The sequence below is a fragment of the Vombatus ursinus genome, unplaced genomic scaffold (genome assembly GCF_900497805.2).
Source record: "Vombatus ursinus unplaced genomic scaffold, bare-nosed wombat genome assembly UNPS02005659.1, whole genome shotgun sequence".
NCBI lineage: Eukaryota > Metazoa > Chordata > Mammalia > Diprotodontia > Vombatidae > Vombatus > Vombatus ursinus.
In genome coordinates, this window is record NW_020945437.1 from 23,844,001 (window position 1) to 23,867,061 (window position 23,061).

At 36.3% G+C, this 23,061-nt stretch overlaps 1 protein-coding gene across 1 annotated transcript in view; it reads left to right on the plus strand.

Annotated features, from left to right (window-relative positions):
• PGM2L1 (phosphoglucomutase 2 like 1) overlaps positions 1-22,448 on the plus strand; it is a 72,507-nt gene extending 50,059 nt beyond the window's left edge. The window contains exons 12-14 of the mRNA XM_027848339.1: positions 6,015-6,204; positions 18,322-18,455; positions 19,875-22,448. Of these exons, the coding sequence (XP_027704140.1) occupies positions 6,015-6,204; positions 18,322-18,455; positions 19,875-19,977 (427 nt within the window). The 3' untranslated portion in view covers positions 19,978-22,448. The remainder of the gene's footprint in view (positions 1-6,014; positions 6,205-18,321; positions 18,456-19,874) is intronic.
• Positions 22,449-23,061: the final 613 nt, after the last annotated feature.

A 23,061-nucleotide genomic window follows, 5' to 3' on the forward strand; every position in this document is an offset into this window, starting at 1 on the left:
AATTAGACAGAAGATCTGGGAATAGTTTTGTTGAAAAGGGAGAAGGGTGGGGAACATTATCTCACATAGTCCAAGTGTGCAGATAGAAGACCATACAAAAAAGGAGGAAGGGACAGGGAGAACAAGTGACATTTGAACCTCACTTTCATCTGATCTGGTCAAAGGAGAGAAGAATACACATAAAGCTGGGTACAGAAGTCCATTTCAATCAACAGGGAATTCTTCTTTACAAAAAATGAGCAGTAAACAAGAGAAGGAAAAGTATAAGAAAAAAGGATGTGTGGAAACACACAATTAACAGTCATAACCATGAATGGGATGAACTCATTTATACAATGGAAGAGGATAGAAGAATGGATTAGAAAGCAGAATCCAACAGCATGTTGTCTATGAGAAACAAACTTGAAATAAAAAGTTAAAATTAGGGACTTCAGCAAAATCTGTTGGGCTTCAGCTGATATAATGACGTAAGAGCTTTGATCAATCTAATGATTAACCATAGTTCAGAGATCAGACAGAACGTGATATCAGCCTCCTGAAAGAGTGGTGATGGACTCAAGAGTGTAGGAAGCTCTCGATACTTACAGCAGTGGTTGTGTAGCGTAGCCCTGACAAGGAGTGGTAACAGGAGCAGCGTAACAAGTTTGATTCATAGCAGGGCTTCGTGACTGGAACATGGTCCAAGCTTGTCTGAGCTCAGAGAACACCTGGTGCTGGTCAAAGCAATACAGTAATTATGCCATTTTGCCACAGGGTGAGATCGTCCAGAGGGTGAACACAAAATATTCTTGTCATGCCAAACTCAGAGCACAGATTGCTCGCTGAGCCTTCGCTCTAGAAAACAAGGTATCTCCTAATATCTCGATATTTCCCCTTTTTGGCCAAAGGAAGGGGGCCCTAAAGAACCCCTACCTTCTGACCAATATAGGAGAGACAGATATAAGCCAATCTACTACAAGAGTCCAGTTGGGCCAAGACGAGCATTTTTATCCCAGGAAGTCAGTTCCTTGAAGGGAAACCAAGGGAAGTGTGTACCAGGTAACACTGCTAGCCATTGTTTGCTTGCAAGCAGAAAAGAGGGGGGAGGATCAAGAATGTAGAGAGAGAAAATGCCAGCACATGCTTGAGTCAGGGACTTGATGGTTGGGCACATAACAAAAGGGAAGAAGAGAAAAAACTAAGACAGTATACTTAGCCCTCGTCCAGAATCTTGGGACAGCTAAATCATCTGAATGTTGACTGCTTCTGGATTCATACTAGATGAACTTTGAGGTCCCTGGAGGGTATTGCCATTCACTCAGGAGCAGGGGCTTTCTTCAGATAATTCAAGAGTACTTACCCATGAGTTTAACAACTGTGGAAGTAGTCAAGAAGGACCTAGTAGGGGCCCTTAAGAAGATGCATGGGTTGACAATTTTGAGAAAACTCCTTGTATTAATCGTTGGATCTGAGTTTCTGGTCAGCATAACAGAGGTCCTTGGTTAAGGATCTCTGAAGAGCACAGAGAGATGGTCCAGTTTCCCAGCCATGCAAGGCTAGGTTCAAACAATGCAATAAAGTTTTTCATAAATTCATTGTCATAATTACATTAAGTCAGGTCACGTCACACTACTTGGAGGCTCACAATGGACTGAGTCTGAGAAGGGAGATTTACATGTTACCAAGGTAACCAAGAAAACTTAAAACACCTTAAAACAAAAGACTAAAGCAATACAATATTTATCACCAATATTAATTAACATCAAGTCTCTTTGTATCCTAGTAACCCCTTCTCAATATCCTTTTAACCAGCACATTTTGAGTCCCAGATGTCTCATGTAGTTATGTGGTCCCTTTTCTTGGACAATATGCTTATTCTTAGAACAGCTCTGAAAGGGTCTCTGCTTCTCTGGTTCCAAATCTAAAGGTTCCTAGATAATTCTGAAATGTCAGAGAATTTCAATTTGTATACCATTTGCTGTTTCTATCCTTACTTAAATCCTATGCCTGATATAAGAATCTTTTAAAAATTTATGAGTATCCAACTATAAAAGAAGCTCTTCTCACTTTTAAAATTATCACGTGGATACTTTAATAATGGAAAATAATTTCACTTTCTTTATCATTATCAATATAATTTGTGTGTAAAATCCTTAATCCAGTTTTGAGAACTTATTGCTAAGACATACTAAAAGCCTGAATTTCCATGATAAATCAGTTTGAAAGCCAGTCATATACGTATGTATATAATTCTTAGAGTAAACAGTCTAATCCTGTTGCTTTTCTCAAAATTTACTAGTCCATTTATTTAGAAAACTTTTTACATCTTTGTCTTATTCTTATCTAATTAACATCATAAACTCTATATGTCTAAAACAGAACTTAGTATCTTTTCCCCTAAAACCTCTCCATCTCCTCCCTGTTACTGCAGAGGGCAACACCATCCTCCCAGTCCTAGGCTTACAACCTAGGAGTTTTCTCTGGTTAGCCTATGTCTGGGGATGTTTTCCCTCCTCATCCTGTCTACTGCTTTCCCTGGTTTCCTTTTAGGCCCAACTAAAATTCTGTCTTCTACAGTAAGCCTTTCCCAACTTTTTATTTATCCTATTTATAGTTTCTCTCTCTGTCTGTCTCTCTCTCTGTCTCTGTCTCTCCTCTCTCTTTCTCTCTCTCTCTTTGTGTATTCATTTACTTGTTGTCTCCTCCATTAAAATGTGAGCTCTTTGAGGGCAAGGACTAACTTTGGCCTCTTTCTGTATCTTCAGCCCTTAGTACAGTGCCTGGCACATAGTAGGTGCTTAATAAATGTCTATTGATTAACTGTCTAAAATATGTAGGCTTACAAAATAAACCAGTTATATTGAAATAGTTATAAAAATATTTTTAAAAATATCTACAGGAGCAGCTAGGTGGTGCAGTGGATAGAGCTCTGGCCTTGGAGTCAGGAGGACCTGAGTTCTAATATGACCTCAGACACTTGACACTTACTAGCTGTGTGACCCTGGGCAAGTCACTTAACCCCAATTGCCTCACCAAAAAAATCTACAGACTGCAGATTAAGAAGCCCTGCCCTAAACTCATACATCTGCTGAACTTCCTATTTCTGTCAAGAACAATATGATTTTTCTAGTTTTCCAGATTCATAATTTCAGCATTATCATTTACTCCTCACCCCCCTTCACTCTACGTATCCAGTCATGTGCAAAACTTTGTCATTTCTACCTTCACAATATCTTTTACATCTGTTTCCTCTTTATTCAGACAGTAACCATTTCCATTCCGACCTTCATTACCTCTCATCTGGACTATATTGGAATGACTTTCTAAATGGTTTCCCTGCTTCAAATCTCTCTGCACTCTAATCTATCCTCCACACATCTGCCATGGTGATATTTTTTTAAGCCAAGATCTGAGTATGTCATTCATTCATTCAGTCAGTAAACATTTATTAAATGCCTGTTATATGCCAGGCCATAGATCACTGCCTTGTCATGGTGGTGGGGCTTGCATAGCTCAGTGAAACTATGAGCTGTGCTGTGCAGGGTTACCTAAGACAGGTTATAGTGGAGAGTTCCGACAAAAGGTGATCCACTGGAGAATAACAGGCTCGTTTTCAAAGAGGCAGAGGAACTAGAGACCTAATTGCCAACATTCACTGGATTATGGAAAAAGCAAAGGAGTTACAGAAAAACATCTACTTGTGCTTTATTGACTGCACTAAAGTTCTTGACTGTATGTATCACATCAAAATGAGGCAAGTCCTCAAAGAAGTAGGAATACCAGATCATCTTACTTTTCTCCCAAGGAACCTGTGTGCGAGTCAAGAAGTAACAGTTAGAACCAAACGTGGAGCAGCTGATAGGTTTAAGATTGGGAAAGGAGTATGATAAGGCTACATGTTGTCACCTTATTTATTTAACTTATATGCAAAATGCTTGGCTGGATGAAGTAAAAGTTGGAATTAATATTATCAAGAGAACTATTAATAATCTCAGGTATGCAGATGATCCCACTCTGATGGCAAAAAGTGAAGAAGAATTAAGAAACCTTTTGATGAGGGTGAAAAAGTAGAGTGTAAAAGCTGGCTTGAAGCTTTACATTAAAAAAAAAACACAAAGATCTTGGCAACTGGTCCCATCACTTTCTGGCAAATAGAGGGAGAAGAAGTGGAAGCAGTGTCAGATTTTCTATTCTTGGTTTCAGAGATCACTGTAAATGATCATTGCAGCTGTGAAATTAAGATGTTTGCTCCTTGAAAGGAAAGTTATGGCAAATCTAGACAGCATACTAAAAAGCAGAGACATCACCTTACCAACACAAAGCTATGTTTGTTTTTTTCAGTAGTAATGTAGACTATAAGAAAAGCTAAACACCGCAGAATCAATGCTTTCAAATTGTGGTACTGGAGAAGGCTTTTGAGAATCTCTTAGACAGCAAGGAGATCAAATCAGTTAATACTTAAATTAATTCAGGATATTCGCTGGCAGTTTAAATACTGAACCACATATGGCCACATATTGGGCAGTTCAGGAAGAGTGTAACCCAAATGAACTGGTCCAATCCCAGCTCAAATGGGAGGAGTATGGATTTTACTAACCGTTTTAAAGTTGACTCTGTTTCTGTACCAGTGCGCACATGCCACTATGGTGCGGTGTGCCCACTTCTCTGGAGAAGCATAATAAAGGCTTTCCTTCACACACTCCTGTAGTAGATTTTTGTTTCAGATTTTTCTAACAGGGTCACAAAAGAGTCAGACACGACTGAAAAACAACAGAAGTGCCAGGCACTGTGGTTAAGTGCTGGAGTAACAAAAAAAAGACAAAAGTCAGTATCTTCCCAAAAGGAGCTCTCAGTGTAACAGGGGAAAACAGCACATAAAAAGAAGTGAAAAATGAGCAGGAAGAGCAGAGAAGGTACTTGACTGGGGATGGAAGGGAGGTAAAGTCCAAAAGACTGCAGATGTTTGGAAGTGAAAAGATGGCTGCCCTAGGTGCCCTCCTTAAATGAAGGATCTGGGAAGAGTTCTCCAATGTCCACCCTCCACTCTGTCCAGTCAGTGAGAGGGAGGGGCCCCAACTCACTTTAACTCTAATACTTCCGTATTTATTACCTCTAGAATACAATCTAAAATCCTTTCTTTAGCATTCAAAATCCTCCACAAGTTGGCCCTGACTTATCTTACTCTATATATTACTCCCCTCTTCACTCTCTGTAGTCCAGCCAAACTGACCTTCTCTCTATTCCTCACATATGATGCATCATTGCCCATCTTTGTACCTCTGCAACTGCCCATATGACATGACTGGAATGTCCTTCCTTTTCATTTTCATTTCAAAGACTCCCTCATTTCCTTAAAGATCTAACTACGTTCTATCTACCTGATGCTTTTCTTGATCTCCCCTTCCCCACTAATTTGTATTTAAATGGCCTTGCATTTATTTTGTATTTAATATTCATTATGTATTTATTATATGTAAACATTGTCTCCCCAATAGAATGTAAGGTAATTAAGATAAGGGATTGTTTCATTTTTTTGTCTTTGTACTGTTATGTAATCTGTAATGTAATGTAGTTATGTAATTTGTACCTCTTATATAGTAGAACCTTAGTAAACACTTGTTGATTTGTTAAGTTTCTGCAATGTTCTAGGCACATTTTTTAGTATTTACTTTATAAATACCAAAAGAAAACAGTTCCTGTCCTCAGGGAACTTATGTTCTATTATCTGGAATCATCATATACTTAGATAAATATTAGATTCAAAGATGTGCCCCCTCCCCACTGGTCAGTTTCCCTTTGTGCAAAATGTGGTTGAAACGATCTATTTTCTCATTTGTGATTACCCTTTTCTCTTATTTGATCAAGAATTTTCCTCCTAATTGTTGTTGTGAAAGGTATCTTTTTCCATCCTCATCTAATTTTTTTAAATGATGTGACCTTTTAAATTTAGGTTGTATATCCATTTAGAACTTAATGTAGTATATAGGGCAGAATGCTTGTTTAAACTCAAATTCTGATTTTTTTGTTTTGTCTAGGTATGGATATCATATTTCAAAGACATCCTATTTCTTATGTTATGATCCACCTACTATCAAAAATATATTTGAAAGGCTTCGGAATTTTCATTCTCCAAAAGAATATCCAAAATATTGTGGGGCATTTGACATATTGCACATACGAGATATTACTACTGGATATGACAGTAGCCAACTTAATCAGAAATCGGTAAGTGATATGAAGTTTCTTGAAGTATTTCTGGCAGTCTTGAAGGCAGCATGGTATAATGGAAAGAAAGAGTGATGGATTTGGAGTTAGGGAACTTGAACTTATAATATTTTTATTTAAAGTTTTGAGTTCCAAATTCTATCCCTCTCTCCTTCCTTTCCCTTCTTCCTCCCTAAAATGGTAAGCAATCAGATAATAGGTTATACATATGCAACTATGTAAAACATTTTCATATTAGTCATTTTGTTCAAGAAGACTTGAATAAAAGAAAAAAATGAAAGAAAAAAGTGAAAAATAACATGCTTCAGTCTGTATTCAATCAGTGTGAGTTCTTTGTCTGGAGGCAGATAGTATACTTCATCATTAGTCCTTTGGGATTGTCTTGGATCATTGTATTGCTGAGAATAGCTAAGTCATTCACAGTTGGTTCTTCGAAAAATATTGTTTTTACTGTGTACAACATTCTCCTGGTTCTGTTCACTTTACTATGCATCAGTTCATGTAAATTTTTCCAGGTTTTCCTGAAATCTGCCTGCTCCTCATTTTGTGTGGAACAATAGTATTCCATTGCAATCATATACCACAGCTTGTTTAGCCGTGCCTCAGTGGACATCCCTTTGATTTCAAATTCTTAGCCACCACAAAAAGAGCTGCTATAAATATTTTTGTATAAACAGGTCCTTTTCCATTTTTTTGGATGTCTTTGGGATATACAATTAGCAGTGGTATTGCTGGATCAAAGGGTATACACTGTTTTATAGCCCTTTGGGCATAGTTCCAAATTGCTTACCAGAGTGTTTGGATCAGTTCACAACTCCACCAACAGTGGATTAGTGTCCCAGTTTTCCCATATCCTCTCCAACATTTATCATTTTCCTTTTCTGTCACATTAGCAACTCTGATAGGTGTAAGGTGGTATCTCAGAGTTGTTTTACTTTGCATTCCTCTGATCAATAATGATTTAGAGCATTTTTCATATGACTATAGATAACTTTGATTTCTTTATCTGAAAACTGCCTGTTCATATCCTTTGACCATTTATCAATTGGGGAATGGCTTGTATTTTTATAAATTAGACTCAGTTCTTTATATATTTGAGAAATGAGGCCTTTATTAGAGATATTTGTTGCAAAAGTTTATTCCAAGTTTTCTGCTTTCCTTATAATTTTGGTTGCATTGGTTTTGTTTGTGCAAAAACTTTTAAATTTTGTATCAAGATTATTTTATATTTTGTGATGCTCTCTGTATCTTCTTTGGTCCTAAATTCTCCCCTTATCCGTAAATCTGACAGATAAACTATTCCATGCTCTCTTAATTTGCTTATGGTATCACCCTTTATGTGTAAATCATGTACCCATTTTGACCTTATCTTGGTATATGGTGTGAGATATTGGGCTATACCTAGTTTCTGCCATACTGTTTTCCAGTTTTCCTGGCAGTTTTTATCAAATAATGAGTTTTTGTTCCAAAAATTTAGATCTTTGGGTTTGTCATATACTAGATTACTATGGTCATTTACTATAATGTAATTTGTACCTAACTTATTCCATTGATCCACCACTCTATTTCTTAGCCAGTACCAGATTGTTTTGATAGTTACTTTATAATATAGTTTGATGGCTGGACCACCTTCTTTCACATTTTTTTTTCATTGATTCCCTTGATATCCTTGAGCTTTTGTTCTTTCAGATGAATTTTGTTATTATTTGTTTTAGCTCTGTAAAATAATTTTTTATAGTTTTATTGGTATGGCAAGAATAAATAGATTAACTTAGGTAGAATTTTCATTTTTATTATATTGGCTTGGCCTACTCATGAGCAATTAATATTTTTCCATTTGGTTAGATCTGACTTTATTTGTGTGAAAAGTGTTTTATAGTTGTGTTCATGTAGTTTCTGGATTTATCTTGGCAGGTAGACTCCCAAGTATTTTATATTGTCTACAGTTATTTTAAATGGAATTTCTCTCTCTGTCTCATGCTGGTGAACTTTGTTGGTAATATATAGAAATGCTAATAATTTATGTGAGTTTATTTTATATCCTGCAACTTTGCTAAAGTTAATAATTTCAAGTACTTTTTTAGTTGATTCCCTAGGATTTCTCAATATAACATCCTATCATCTGCCAAGAGTGATAGTTTTGTTTCCTCATTGCCTATTCTAATTCCTTTAATTTCTTTTTCTTCTCTTATTGGTATAGCTAACATTTCTAGTGCAGTATTAAATAATAGAGGTGATAATGGGCATCCTTGCTTCATCCCTGATTGTATTAGGAAGGCTTCTAGCTTATCTCCATTACAGATAATGCTTGCTGATGGTTTTAGATAAATATTAGTTAGTATTTTAAGATAAACTCCATTTATTCCTATGCTCTCTAGTGTTTTTAATAGGAGTGGATGCTGTATTTTGTCAAAAACAAAATTGCCTCTATTGAAATAATCATATTTCTGTTGGTGTTATTGATATGGTCAGTTATGCTAATAGTTTTTCTAATATTGAACCAGCCCTACATTCCTGGTATAAATCCCACTTGGTCATAGTGTGTGATCCATTGGTGTAATTTCTTTGCTAGATTTCTATCTACTACACCATATTGCCTGATTTGTTTCTTAATTTAAAAAAGGTTTTCTTGATATCTTTTGTTTTTACATTACAACGTACTACCACTGCTACTTCCATTTTATAAAGAGGAAACTGAGACCCAGGGAAGTTAAGTGACTTGCTTGAGGACACACAGGTAGTGGGAATCAGAGGTGGTTCAAATCAGAATTTGAATCCAGATCCTCTAATTCTAGAGCTTATTATGCTCTTTCAACTGTGCCATAGTACCTCCATTAATTTAATGTGATAGTACCAGTATGACCCTGCTTGCTTATGCCTTCTTTTGTACTTTGTTCTGCACTTTTCTATTTTTTTTCAATGGTTCATTGATGTTATTTTCTATTTTTGGCATTACCGTCATTACCTTTTCTACTTTCTCTCACAACTTTTCAAAACCTTCCACCCAAATAAAACCCTTCCTTGTAATAAATGATTACAGGTAAGCAAAAAAAAATTTTTTTATTATGTTGTTTGTGTCCGAAAGTGTATGTCTCTTCAAATCTGGCCTCAGACACTTGACACATACTAGCTGTGTGACCCTGGTCAAGTCACTTAACCCCGATTGCCTCACCAAGGGAAAAAAAAACCGAAAGTGTATGTCTCAGAATCTATACCTATAGTCATTCATTACCTCTCCATATCTATCACATAAATCTTCTCATGCTTCTCTGACTTATTCAAGTTCACCATTTCTTATGATACAGTAATATCCTATACATATATGTCCAATAATTTACTTAGCCATTTCCAATTGATAGAGATGTACTACAAAAATTATTTTCAAAAATACAGACAGAAGGCACACTACCAAGCTCATTTTATAAAGCAACCATAGTTATGATACCTAAACCAGGGAGAGATAAAGCAGAGAAAGAGAAATGTAAACCAGTTTCACTAGTGAATGTTGATGTAAAAAATAAGGAGACTATAGCAATAAATCCTGAAAATAATCATTGTGACCAAAATGGAGTCATATTAAGGAAACAAAGAAGGTTCAACATTAAGAAAGCAATTGGTATAACTAAATAAATGTGCCACAAAGATAACAAAAACCACATGATTATTTCAATAGACACAGAAAAGCCTTATACAAAGCATAGTACTTATTTATGTCAAGAACTCTAAAGAGCATAAGCATAGAAAGACTTTTCTTTAATATGATCATTGTTTCTGGAGAAACACTAGAAGCTTTAACCTTGCAAAAGGATTAAGCAAGGATGCTCCCTATTTGACATAGTTCTAGAAATGTGAGCTTTAGCAGTACAAGAAGATGAAATCAAAGACATAAATATTAACAAAGGAATGATAAAATTATCCTATTTTGCAAATAATGTGATTGCATACTTAGAAAACCCCAGAGAACCAGTGGAGAATCTAATTGAGATGATAGCTTCAGCAAGGTATAAGAATGCAAAGTAAATATACAAAATTATCCACATTTCTGTAGAATACTAACAAAAACTAGGAAGAGACAATGAGACTCCACTTAAAATAACTAAATTTGCATACAGTATTTGGAAATTAACCTACTAAGACAAAAACGAGATTTATATAAATCCAGCTGTAAAGAGGCAGTATGGAATAGTAGATAGTCAGTCTCAGAGTCAGAAAGACCTAGGTTATAAGTACTACCTCTCTCACATAACGACTCTTTGAGCCATGGCAAATCTCTTGATCTCATGGTGCAACTCCCGAAAGCCAGAAGCTGGAGAGAAAGTGCCTATATGCATTATAGAGGGGTAGAAGGCGTTTCCTCACCAGTGGGTTCCTTTACCATTAAAATCACAAATCCAAGCCTTATCTCTATCACTGTAAGTGTGAAACATGTTTTTAGAAATAAAGGGAGACTTAATAATTATGCACTTTAGAGTTCATAAAGCACTGTATTTATGTTACCTTGTCTGGTTCTTACACAGCTCAGTAAGATAGATACTGTCACCCCCATCTTATATTAGAGGAGACTATATGAGATGTGCCTGGGGTCACCCAGCTACTAAATGTCTAAGGCAGGATTCACTCTCAGGTCTTATTAACTCCAACTTCAGAACAGAAAAAGAAGACTGTGTATGAAATTACATGTCTCATCACATACAACTTTTTTAAAAGTGTACATTCAGTTCAGCATGTTCATACCTGAGTTATCTCCCTTTTCGGTATTGCCCTCCAACTGTATCACCTAACCACTGTGTCACCGGTTTTGACTGCATAACTTTTTTTTTGCACAAAAAGCATTTAAACAATTAAATCAATGAAAGTAGAATCACCATGTCAAAGAAGATTGTCATACAAGTTGGGCAAAAATGAATAAAAGTAGAAATAATAATATTCATGTGTTGATCATGAAATATTAGTGTGCAGTAACAAATAATCCAGAGAAACATGGAAACATTTGTAAGAACTGATGCCTGAGTGAAATAAGCAGAACCAAAAGAACAGTCCACACAGTGACTACAGTAAGATCAATTCAAAGGTCACAAAAAAAACTCTTGAGTAATTGAGCATAATGAAACATACCACCTCCCTTCACTGCAGGTGGGGGGGCGTGGTAGGCAGAACTACTACTATGACAGTATTGTCAGATTTATATCAGATGTTTTTTTCTCATGAGGTAGAGTTCACTCTGGAAGAGGTATTAAAATATCTGTGACATAAAGAGAAAAGAAAACAATAAAACATTTTAAAATAAAACAAAAAAAGATGAAAGTCTGAAGACACAAATAACGTTATAATGAGAAAATGGCAAGTTGTCTAAAAAGACTGAGATGGCTGGGTGTACAGGAAAGTCATCAGCTTGGAGTTTTAAAAATCATGCAGAAAACTGAATCAAGGGCAGGTAACAGAGGTGAATGAAAAGTGTGGCCCAGTTGCATAAGAACCTTATCGGACGTGCTAACACTCAGCTGAGGCTGTCAGGAAAAGTTAAAAACAACACAAAGAGGAAAAGAACTATTGTCCAGGTAGAAACCACATAGTTGGAGAAGATGAAACTATTTAACTCTCATGTTGCTTCTATTTCTTTTTACCAAGAAGCATGATCTTTGGCGTGGCTAATTGGGAGCTAATATTAATGCTATATCTACTTCACTTTGATGTATTCAAGTTTTTTAGCTCCAAATGTACTACCTCCCTAGGTCCTAAAAGAACTGATGGATGTTACTGCTGAGCCACTGTCAGTGATTTGTGAAAGTTAATAGAGAATGGGAGAGGTACTGAAGGATTAGAGAAGGGTAAAAGTTCAAAATTTCAAAAACCAAAAAACTATTCAGTCTGCAAATATGCCAGCAAACAACTTAAATTCCTTTCAAAATTACAGAATGTATTATTAAAGAGCTAATAACATTTGGGAAGGGGGAAGCAGTTATTCCCTTTGTTGATTATCTCTAATTTATCCTGTATGTAGCTTATTTATACATGTTGTTTATATGTTGTCTCCTTATCAGACTGTGATTTTTTTGAGAGCAGTGACTGTCTTTTGCCTTTCTTTGTATCCTCAGAGTTTAGCACACTGCCTGACACATAGTGGGTACTTAATAAATGTTTATTAAATGATTTACAAAGACCCAGCAGTGGCCTCATCAGGAATGGTGCATGAGAAACTTAACCTTATCTCCTTTTTTATAGGATTATTATATTGGTAGATCAGAAAATCGTGCTGACATAATTTGCCTAGATTTTAAACAAAGCACTTGACAAAGTTCTTCATGATTTTTCATGTGGAAAAGATGGAGATGTGGGCTAGATGAAAAAGTTAATTAAAGCTTAATTACATTAAGAGAAATTAGGATTTAGACAGGTGATAGTCCTACTCTATTCTGCCCTAATCAGACTACATCTAGAGCATTGCATTCAGTTTTGGGAACTGCATTTCAGGAAGGACTTTTATAAGCTAGAGAATGTCTAGAAGGAGGATAGCTGAAGGTAAAGGTCCTTAAAATCATGAATGCCATATGACAAGCAGTTGAAGAACTAGAAATTTTTAGCCTGGAAAAGACTTGGTGTGGAATAAATCTGGTAAAGGGACAGAATTATGGCTATCTTCAACTATTTAAAGGGCTGTGTTGGGGATGAAAGATTAGACTTGTTCCTCTTGGTTCAGAAGGATAAACTGGGATAGAAATTGCAAAGCAATAGGCTTAAGCCTGATAACAAAAGAAAACTTAACCATTAGAACTATCCAGAAATGGATGGCCTGCCTCATAAGTGAATGAGTTCCTCCTTCACCAAAAGTCTTCAAGCAAATGCTTGATTGTCACTTTTTAGAGACACTGTAGAAGGAATTCTTGTTCAGATAACCAGTCAGATTAGGTGGACTCGAATGACCCTTCCAACTGTGAGATTCTGCTGTATTCCTTGCAGACGTCTTAGGAAACTGAGACCAGGTGACCTGCTTAAAGTCAGGCAATAAACATCAGAACTGGGACTTGAACCTAGTATTCAGTTTCCAACTCTACTTGTTTAAACTAAACCACACTGCTGTTTAGGTGGATTTATGCTGGGCTTGCCTTAATTCTCTGTTCAGTTTATAGACATCAGTTCATCTGATTTTTCCCTAAGAAAATGAGTTTCTCAAAAACAGGAACTTCATTTTTCTTGAATTATGAAATTTCAGAAGGCATATTGTTGTACAACCTAAGAGTTGATAATAGATGTTGATTGGGACTTAGAACCAAATGTACTCTAGCGTAGAGCCCCTGTGTTTGTGCACGTACTTTGATTTTGCTTTTATGATGATGTTGAGGTGATCCTTTGTTCTGGAAGGCAGTACCAGCAGTGGAAGCTCTAGAAGGACCTGCCATGCTAACACGACTTCAGGTACAGGATTGGTGATAGACTTTCTGTTGTCAGAGAGACCTAGTTAGCTGAGTACACAAAAGCTTACCGCTAGACGATTTCCTAACAGTTGATGATTTTTTTTGCCACAGAACTCCATACTATGGCCATAAATATAAAATATCCCTTAGCACTACATGAATGACCCTATTCTACTTCTCAGGTGATTGTCATAATATGGGGGGGAGGGGTTCAGAGACTCCCATAGCTCTTAAATGATCTACAAGAATTAATTAAATTAATTGTATGTTCAATGTGAGATTGATGTGTAATTGCCATTCAGTTAATAGTAGATTATAGGAACAGAATCATGTGTGTATTGACAGTCTTGCTATAAGTGAAGCCAGGTGACATGAATTTGCAGCCAAATGGAAAAGTGGCTCTCCTCTGACAGTTAAGTTAAACAGTGGGAAGAGTTGGTTTCATGGTGTGCCCAGAGGCCACAAGGAACATCATCATTTGGTGGGACTTGGTCTTCTCAGCTTTCAGTGGTCATGATGAGCAAAAGCAAACAGACCACTATGAAAAAAATTTTGGAAAATATGATTCAAAATCAAAAGATGAAAGATACTTAAGGTTTGTAAACTATTCAGAAGCCTCATGTCTGAATGTCATGACTAATTCAAGAAAATTGGAAAGTGTTTGATGTGTTTATCACCTTCAGTATCCTTTCTCACTCAAATTCAACCTCCCTGTCAACTGGTTTTCTTCCCTACTGCTTTAAAACATTCCAAAGTCTCCTCTGTCCTTAAAAAGACTTTCATTTAGACTCTGTTGTCCCCTCAAATTATAATCCTAAACCTCTCTTCCCCTTTTCAGCTAAACTCCTGGAAAAAATTGTCTGTTCTTGCTGCCTGCACTTCCCTCTCCCCTTTTCAACCTTTTGCAGTCCAGCTTCTGACCTTATCATTCCACTGAAACTGTTCTTTCTGCTGTTGACCACTTTTTCCTCCTGGATGTTCTTTATTCTCTGGGTTTTCATAAAACTGCTGTCTCCTGATTTTCCTTCTACCTTTCTGACTATTCCTTCTCAGTCTCCTTTGCTGACTCATCATTTACATCATGCACCTAACTATTGATTCTCCCTTAGGTTCTGTCCTAGGTCTTCTTCTCTCTCCACATTCTCAGTAACTTCACCAATTCCTATAACCTTAATTATCCAGTGACTCCCAGATCTATATATCTAATCCCAGTCTCTTGCTAAATTTTCAGCCCCACATCAACAATTTCCTATTTGACATTTCAGACTGGATGTTCAAGAGACATCTTAAACTTAACATGTCTAAAACTGAAATAGTTGTCTTTCCCTTTAAGCTCTCCCATCTTTCAGATTTCCCAGTTTCTGTTGAAGGCACCACCAGGTTTGCAATCTCACCATTGTCCTGGACTCTTCACTCTCTATTACTCCACATATCTAATCATTTGTCAGATCTTGCTGCTTCTATTTTGACATCTTTCAAATTCCAGCCCCTTCTCTCCACTCGCACAGCTACTACCTTAGATCAGACTCTCATCACCCTCCTATATTATTGCATCAGTCTCCTGATTGTTCCCCCTGCTTCAAGTCTTTCCCCATGCCAGGCCATTCTATACTTTGCTACCAAAGAAATCTACCTTAAATGCAGATCTGATCGTGTGACTTCTCTACTTAGCCAACTCCATTGGCTTGTTAGGATAAAATATAAAATATAAACTCCCCTGTTGAGGTTTTAAAGCCCTTCACAACCAAAGCCCAACTGACCTTCCCATTTTCACTGGACTTTACTCTGTGCTCCTCCCCCCACTCTTTGATCTAGTCAAATTCGCCTTTTCTCTGTTCCTTATACGCAATACTCCATCTCTAGGTTATGTACCTTTGCTCTGGTAATATGCCTTCATTCTTGGAAAACGTTGCCTCCTTACTTCTGCCTCGTAAAGTCTCTAATCTGCTTGAAACCTTTTCCAATCTCTCCTCTAACTACTAGTTCCCCCCACCTCCAGCTACCTTCTATTTAATTATTTTTTGCAATATTTATTAACTTGATATTGATGCTGTATGCATTTTGTATGTACTTGTCTCCACTGTTACAGTCTAAGCTCATTGAAAGGCATTGTTTCATCCTTTGCATTTTATCTCCAGTGCCTAGTATTTAATAGGTGTTTACTGCTAACAACTTGCAGCCAATAAATACTTGTTGGTTAATTCAACATTATAGAAAATGAATTTTACTATCTTAGGCAAAAAATAACATGTCATAGATATAGCAGTCATTGCAGAATCAGTTGTCTTTGTGTAGTCATATTATCAACCAGTTAGAGCAAATGTCAAAGTAAATGCTAAATTGAAAGAAAGCATAAAGATGAGAAGACATATTCATTCATAGCAGCTTCAAGTTGAGCAAATTGTCAGAAGTGGAAAGTGGACAGAAGTAAAGAAACTGACTGTAGAAAAATGTAACTGATACAAAATGGTTATCATAAGAGACCAAAACTGTATGGACTAGCAGACATTTGATCTCTTTGTCAAATGTAGAGATTTGGCAGCCGAAACTGATACTGAATCAGAGTACAAGATCACTTGGAAAACATTAGTAAAGAAGAATAAAGATCATGAGCATCCTTGTTTAATAAAACAGCAAAAAGCTGCTGAGTAAAGAATGAGGCTGCATATAGAGTATGACATGAGATCTAACAAAACCAGATTATTGAAGGTGAAACCTGAAAGAGGAAAAATAAATATGAAATAGAACTGGTCTGCCAGCATGTCTAGTCATCTCTCTTCATCAGTGATGATCATGTAAACCTAAATTTGGACTCTACTATCTTACTACCGCATGAGGAATGTGAGAAGGATGGCTGGATCTGACCAAATGTATACAGAAGAAATCAGGTTATCCAGTTCATTGATCTCATCTTTTTCTATTTTATATATGTAAGCATTGAGAGATATAAAACTTCCCCTAAGAACTGCTTTTGCTGCATCCCGTAAGCTTTGGTATGTTGTCTCATTATTGTCATTCTCTTGAATGAAATTATTGATTGTTTCTATGATTTGTCGTTTGACCCAATCATTTTTTAGGATTAGATTATTTAGTTTCCAATTATTTTTTAGTCTATCTTTCCATGGCCCTTTATTACATATAATTTTTATTGCATCATGATCTGAAAAGGATGCATTTAATATTTCTGCCTTTCTGCATTGGATTGTGAGGTTTTTGTGCCCTAGAACATGGTCAGTTTTTGTGTATGTGCCATATACCGCCGAGAAAAAAGTATATTCCTTTCTATCCCCATTCAGTTTTCTCCAGAGGTCTATCATACCTAACTTTTCTCAAGTTCTGCTTACCTCCTTAACTTCTTTCTTGTTTATTTTGTGGTTAGATTTATCTAGTTCAGAGAGGGGGAGGTTGAGGTCCCCCACTAGTATAGTTTTGCTGTCTATTTCTTCCTGTAACTCCCTGAACTTCTCCTCTAAGAATTTGGATGCTATACCATTTGGTGCATATATGTTTAGTAATGATATTACTTCATTGTCTATGGTGCCTTTTAGCAGGATGTAGTTTCCTTCCTTATCTCTTTTGATAAGATCTATTTTTACTTTTGCTTTGTCTGAGATCAGGATTGCTACCCCTGCTTTTTTTACTTCAGCTGAAGCATAATATATTTTGCTCCAGCCTTTTACCTTTACCCTGTATGTGTCACTCTTTTTCAAATGTGTTTCCTGTAGAAATCAGGTTATCTAGGAGAATGTTCCTGGAAAGAATGGAAGGTATGCTTCAAAGGGAAAACAAAGAATCCAGAGAAATAAAGGAGGAAGTTATATCATGGGTACCAGTAGAGTACTACCTATTGCTGACAGTGGCTTTTGAATGAGACACAGCCTATAAGACATGACCAGGGACATGTATGAGATGGTTTAGTTTAGCTGTGTAGTAAGAGAAGAACGGACAGAGGGCCACATCGATACCCTCAAGATATTAAAAGAATTAAATGAAGGTCCCCAGTGCCCTGAGTTAGATCCTCTATGGAGGACATGGACAAGAATTTCATAGGCTGAAAGGCATGGCAAGGTTTTGATCTGTACTATGGAGTTATCACACTAACAGATTCACATATCTAGCAAAATATAAAGCATTAATACACATGAAATAGAAGATAGTGATATTTATGTAGCTTATTGACAGTTCAGTTGGCAAACATTCTTTCCACTCAGGCATGTCACAGAGAGAAGGGAGTTTTAAATTTGGGAAAACAATGATGCCTTTGAAAAGGCATATTTTTAAATACACATTCATTCTTTAGTAAAATTCTTTTGTTTCCAAGCTCAGGGGCCACCTTCTCTAAGAAAGCATGCCTAATTGTGTACTCCACTTCCCCAGTTGTGAGAATCATTCTCTTCTGGCCTCTTTCTTAGTAGAAGCTTTGTTCTCTATCCATTTGGTCACATTCTGATTTGATTCTAATATGATTAGAATTCATTTTCCTTTTACCACTAAACTTCTAGTGGTAAACTTCTTGAGGACAGTGACTGTATCTTGTTTCATCTTTTTATCCCCAGCCCTGAACACAAAAACCTGGGACAAGGTAAGCATTGAATAAATGTTAGGCAAATTTAGTAATTCTGTTGATTCAGGTGAAGTGCAGTGTATAAGTATGAGAATAAAGGATATTTTTTAGGAGTTCACCTGTTGTTACTTTTATACATAGGTGCTGCCCATGAGTAAAAACAGCCAAATGATTACATTCACCTTTCAAAATGGCTGTGTCGCTACACTACGGACAAGTGGAACTGAACCAAAGATAAAGTATTATGCCGAGATGTGTGCATCCCCTGACCAGAGGTGAGGTGAATTTTAACATGAGGGCATTTATGACTTTGCCAAATCAAGAGAAGTAAACTCTGCATCTCTTAGCACACAAAGATCAATAATTTTCTATTTTCTATTTGCCAACAACTGAAGTTTAAACTGAATTTAAAACTGTAGAGTTTACTCACTTCACAGTTTTAAAAGTTTTTTCTTGTACCTGCGAGGTCAGCAGTGCAAATATTGTTATCTTCATTTTACAGATGAAGAAACTGAGGTGCTAAGAGGTTGTGATTTGCTCAAGCCAGGATTTGGTAAAACCAGAGTCAGATCATCTGACTGCATCCATTGTTCCTTCTACCATATCATGCTCTTGTCTTAACAGTCAACAAGCATTTATTAATCATTTACTTTGTGCCAAGCACAATGCTGGTCTATAGCATGTAAATATGAGTGTGAGACAGTTCCTGCCCTAAAGGAGGTTACATCATACTGGGCACATCAATAAACACTCAAACCTTTTTCATTATTTGGCAGTTACACTTTAACTACTTATCATGAAGATTTCAGATTTCACCATACTATTCTGTAATACCTGAACTGAATGTTCTTCAAAGGCTGTGTACTAGAGAATAATGCTAATTCCAGGATCCCAGTTTATTCAGGTTCCTGTTATCTTTATTTTGCATCATTAAATTACCTGGCCTAGGAAAATTTTTTTGCTTTATTCCAGCTAAAACCTTTTTCACCTACCAAGGTTCTTTGGTCATTACAGAAACCCACTTTTTTCCCCTCAACAGAAAGTCAAGTATTCCTTAACTTAGTATTTCTTCAGAGTCAATGTGTTATCAATTAATTTATTTGTACCTCAGTTTTCTCATTTTTAATATGCATAATAGTAATACTTATACTAACTACCTCACAGGAATGTTGTGATGAAACTTTTTATAAAGAAATTTACATTTAAAAAGTAACAAATAATTTTTAAAAGTAATAAATAACAATTGTGTAGTTATGAGCTGTTACTATTTTCAGCAAGTAAAAGCCTATTTGAATTTTTTTTTAATTTATGCAGGGTTTTTAATTTAATTTTTACTTTTAAGGCTGTGAATTCTTCTGTTAAATTCCTCTTCCGGAGCCTCATCTTGCAAGGTTCTCGAAGGCTGTGCTAAGAGAGCAAAAATTTTGGCAGGTCCTATGAAACTGGAAAGGCTTTGAGCATGGGCTTAGCAATGGACTATGTATTGTTATCTGAAGGCCAGACTGCATGCAGAAAGGCCCATCCCCAGAGGCTTGGCCATCAGATGAGTTTTTTTGGCCATGGCAACTCACTAAACAGTCTTCTGAGGGCATTTGTCTACAGTTCCTAACATGGATGAAATCATGGACCCTTGAAGTATTGGGATAACATTTTGAGTTATAGAGTGTCTAAACTTTTATGTTTTTTCTCCTCAGTGATACTGCTTTACTGGAAGAAGAACTGAAGAAACTCATTGACGCTCTGATTGAGAATTTTCTGGAGCCCAGTAAGAATGGACTGATCTGGCGATCTGCTTAGACATCTTTTAGGCTGTTGCTCTACAAATGGCTCTGTGCACTGTCATGTGGAACAAAAGATCCAAGACCTCCATCTAACCTTGTTCTTGTGTACATTTGTCTATTTCAGAACTCACTCCTTTAAGACCTGTAATGAAGCAGGATCTTCTTTGTCACCTGATTAACCAAGTTGCATAAGCTTGAAAGAGACTAAAATTTGAAAGCAAGTGAAATAATTGAGATTTTCAGTTATTTTGACCAAAAGTCACATACACTGAGCATTAAAAACGTCCTCTCTGCAGCCTTCGACTTGAAGAGCTCTGTAGAGGTCATGCAGGAGTGAATTTTCCTCTTGTAATTTGATTAGGTTTTTGGTTTTTTTTTTTTTGGTGTCGTCCGTGTCTAGTACAGTTCAGACAAAAATGAGCTAAATGTTCCAAATATTGTTCGTGGTTGTCAAGTTATTTAGGGGAATAAAGCATCGTGTTGGTGAGAATGCACCGCAGCTTCTTTAGTACCCCTCTGGCACTATTAGGGGTCTTCATTTACAAGTATGTTAAAGTAGAGTAGTTACAATATCTAGATTAGGACAAGATGGTGTTGTGGCTTATGGTTTTAGCACCTTTACTTGAGGTGCTGTTTATCAGTTGTACTTTTCCCACATGCATCTTAAAAATACTAATGTTTATTGAACAATAATGGCAACTCTCTTGGGAGGCTTTGCTTTTGACAACTCTCTCAGTGCCTTCCAAGGGCTTTGGTGTGAGCTGAGATAATGTCCCCACAGATTCTAGTTATATTTTCCTTCCCAAACAGGGGCCATTGAACATGAGAGTGTATGTGTATATATATATATATATATATATATATATATATATATATATAGTGGTCAGCACCTTGCCTTTTTGTACAATTCTTCCAGATGGCAAAGGTGCTCGAACTACTTTGTCAAATAGCTAGGGTGTTTTTAAAAATATCACATAAGATCTTCATAAGAAGCAAGTCTTAAATCATATACTACTATTGTTAAGGATTTCCATGTTAAAATTCAATGTCACTATTTGTAAGGAGAATTGTGATAGAGAGATGGAGCTTCAAATTTCAATTAAAAATAAATTAACTTCACTTAAGAACCAGATCTTTTCAAGCACATTCATCTGCTGTGATAAAGATAATTCTGTGAATGAGGTTTTTGGATAGTGTGTTAATTTATTATGGCTTCTTTGAAATTTACTTGTTTTCCAAGATTGCTTAAAAAACCAGTGTGGAGAAAGTTGTCCTAATCCAGACCAATTATTATTTAATATTTCATTTCATCCCTGTTTTTTAACACTACTATTCAGCCAACACACAGAATTTAAAAGTAATTTTTAAACTTCATTTCCTCTTCATAATTATCTCTCAAAGGTTTTATAGGCATAGAGTGTTTAAGTGGGAATATGACAGGAACTCTTATGTCCTCCCTCTCAGTGACCATGTTGGGCACCTCCAGATATTTCTGACTTAGTTTTCAAATATAGTTAAAGAGGAGTCATTAGTCTTCAGTTGGTTACTTAAAAATAAGTCACTACTCTGTCATCTTGGACAGCAAGTTTTCTTCCTGTGTGGTTTCACTATTTAAATACTAAACAGCATGGAAATATATATCACAATATAGTTCATACCCTTTAAAAGCTGACATGTAGGTCTTAATGCTGAACCAAATACAGATAGGTGAAGTGTTGTGAAACAATATTACTAGACAATTATCAAAAATTCTTTAAACATTTACTTTAGAATCAGGTTGATTTCTTCAGCTTTGCTGATGAGGAGACAATTTGCTTTCATTCCAGAGCTGTATCTTTCCAAAATTGCCTTTGGTTAGTTGATTTGGCACTCTTGTGAAAAACTTTAAAAAGGAAAAAAACTTCCATTTTACTGATTAGTTTGTTTAGTGCCCCCTTGGACTGCTCGCAGTTACACTTTATAGGATAGCTATCTCATAAAGAATACAGAGTAGCAAGGGTAAAAGTTCCTCGGATGTCAAGGCTCTCAAGTAAGAGGAAACAGCTGATAGGATTTCAGTGACCCAACACATGTCACTAACTAACCAGTCTGGTCAAGTAAAATTATAGTTCCAGTTGGAAGTTGTTACATCTGTTCACTTTTAATAGAGCTCAGTTACATTTAAAAACTGTTTTGCCACCAGTGTGAAAAAAATTGTTCATTTGTTTTCCCCTTACTTCTCCCCAACCCTGTCCTTGAAGCTGGATCATGGATGACTTGCATAAAGGCAAGTGACCAGATATAAAGAGAACCACATTTTGGTGTATAATTGATGTTGACAAAGGCTTTGCACTAAATATGAAAAAACTCGTAAATTTTTGTTTGGCTCTATGAATGTATATTGTAATGTAGGAGATTGTTGCACAGAAACCCATATGATCAGTATTGTTTTTTGGTAGTAAAAATCTGTGTTTAAGTGTCTACAATATAGAATGAAGCTAAAAAAGATGGATTGTCTCCTTCAGTCATTAAAGCCACGTTGTATGTTTCATTCTGATACGAAGAGAACAATTTTATTTGGCCACTTCACAAGTATACAACATTGAATTCAAGGTGAAAAATCTTTGCTGCTTGGATTATTATTTCCAGAATTGAATATTTTCAACTTTTTTTTTTGCTTTATCTTGTTTATAAGACCTGTTATTTTTATGTGTAGGAGATCTCCTGATGTGGAAATCTCCCCCCTCCCCCCACCGGAATAATCAACAACACATATAGGGCTTAGTCTTAGAAAGTGACTTGCTTGTGGTCACACAGCTAATTTGTGGCAGAGGCGGAACTTTACCAGGTCTTCCAAACTAGTACAGTCTGCTGCTTCTAGATTTATTTAACTCACACAAATCTTTGAAAATGCTCTCCAAGAATATAGATGCAGAGATAACAAAGAAGACCAATATAATTACCAGCTTTGTATATTTGGAGGATTGACATTAAAAATAGTGATTAGATATGTTCATGTAGACTCAGGTTGAGAACTAGAACCAGTGTGTGGAGTTAACAGGGTGGTTGAGTTTGGCCTAATAAAAGGAAGAATTTCTTAATGATTTTATCTGTCAAATAA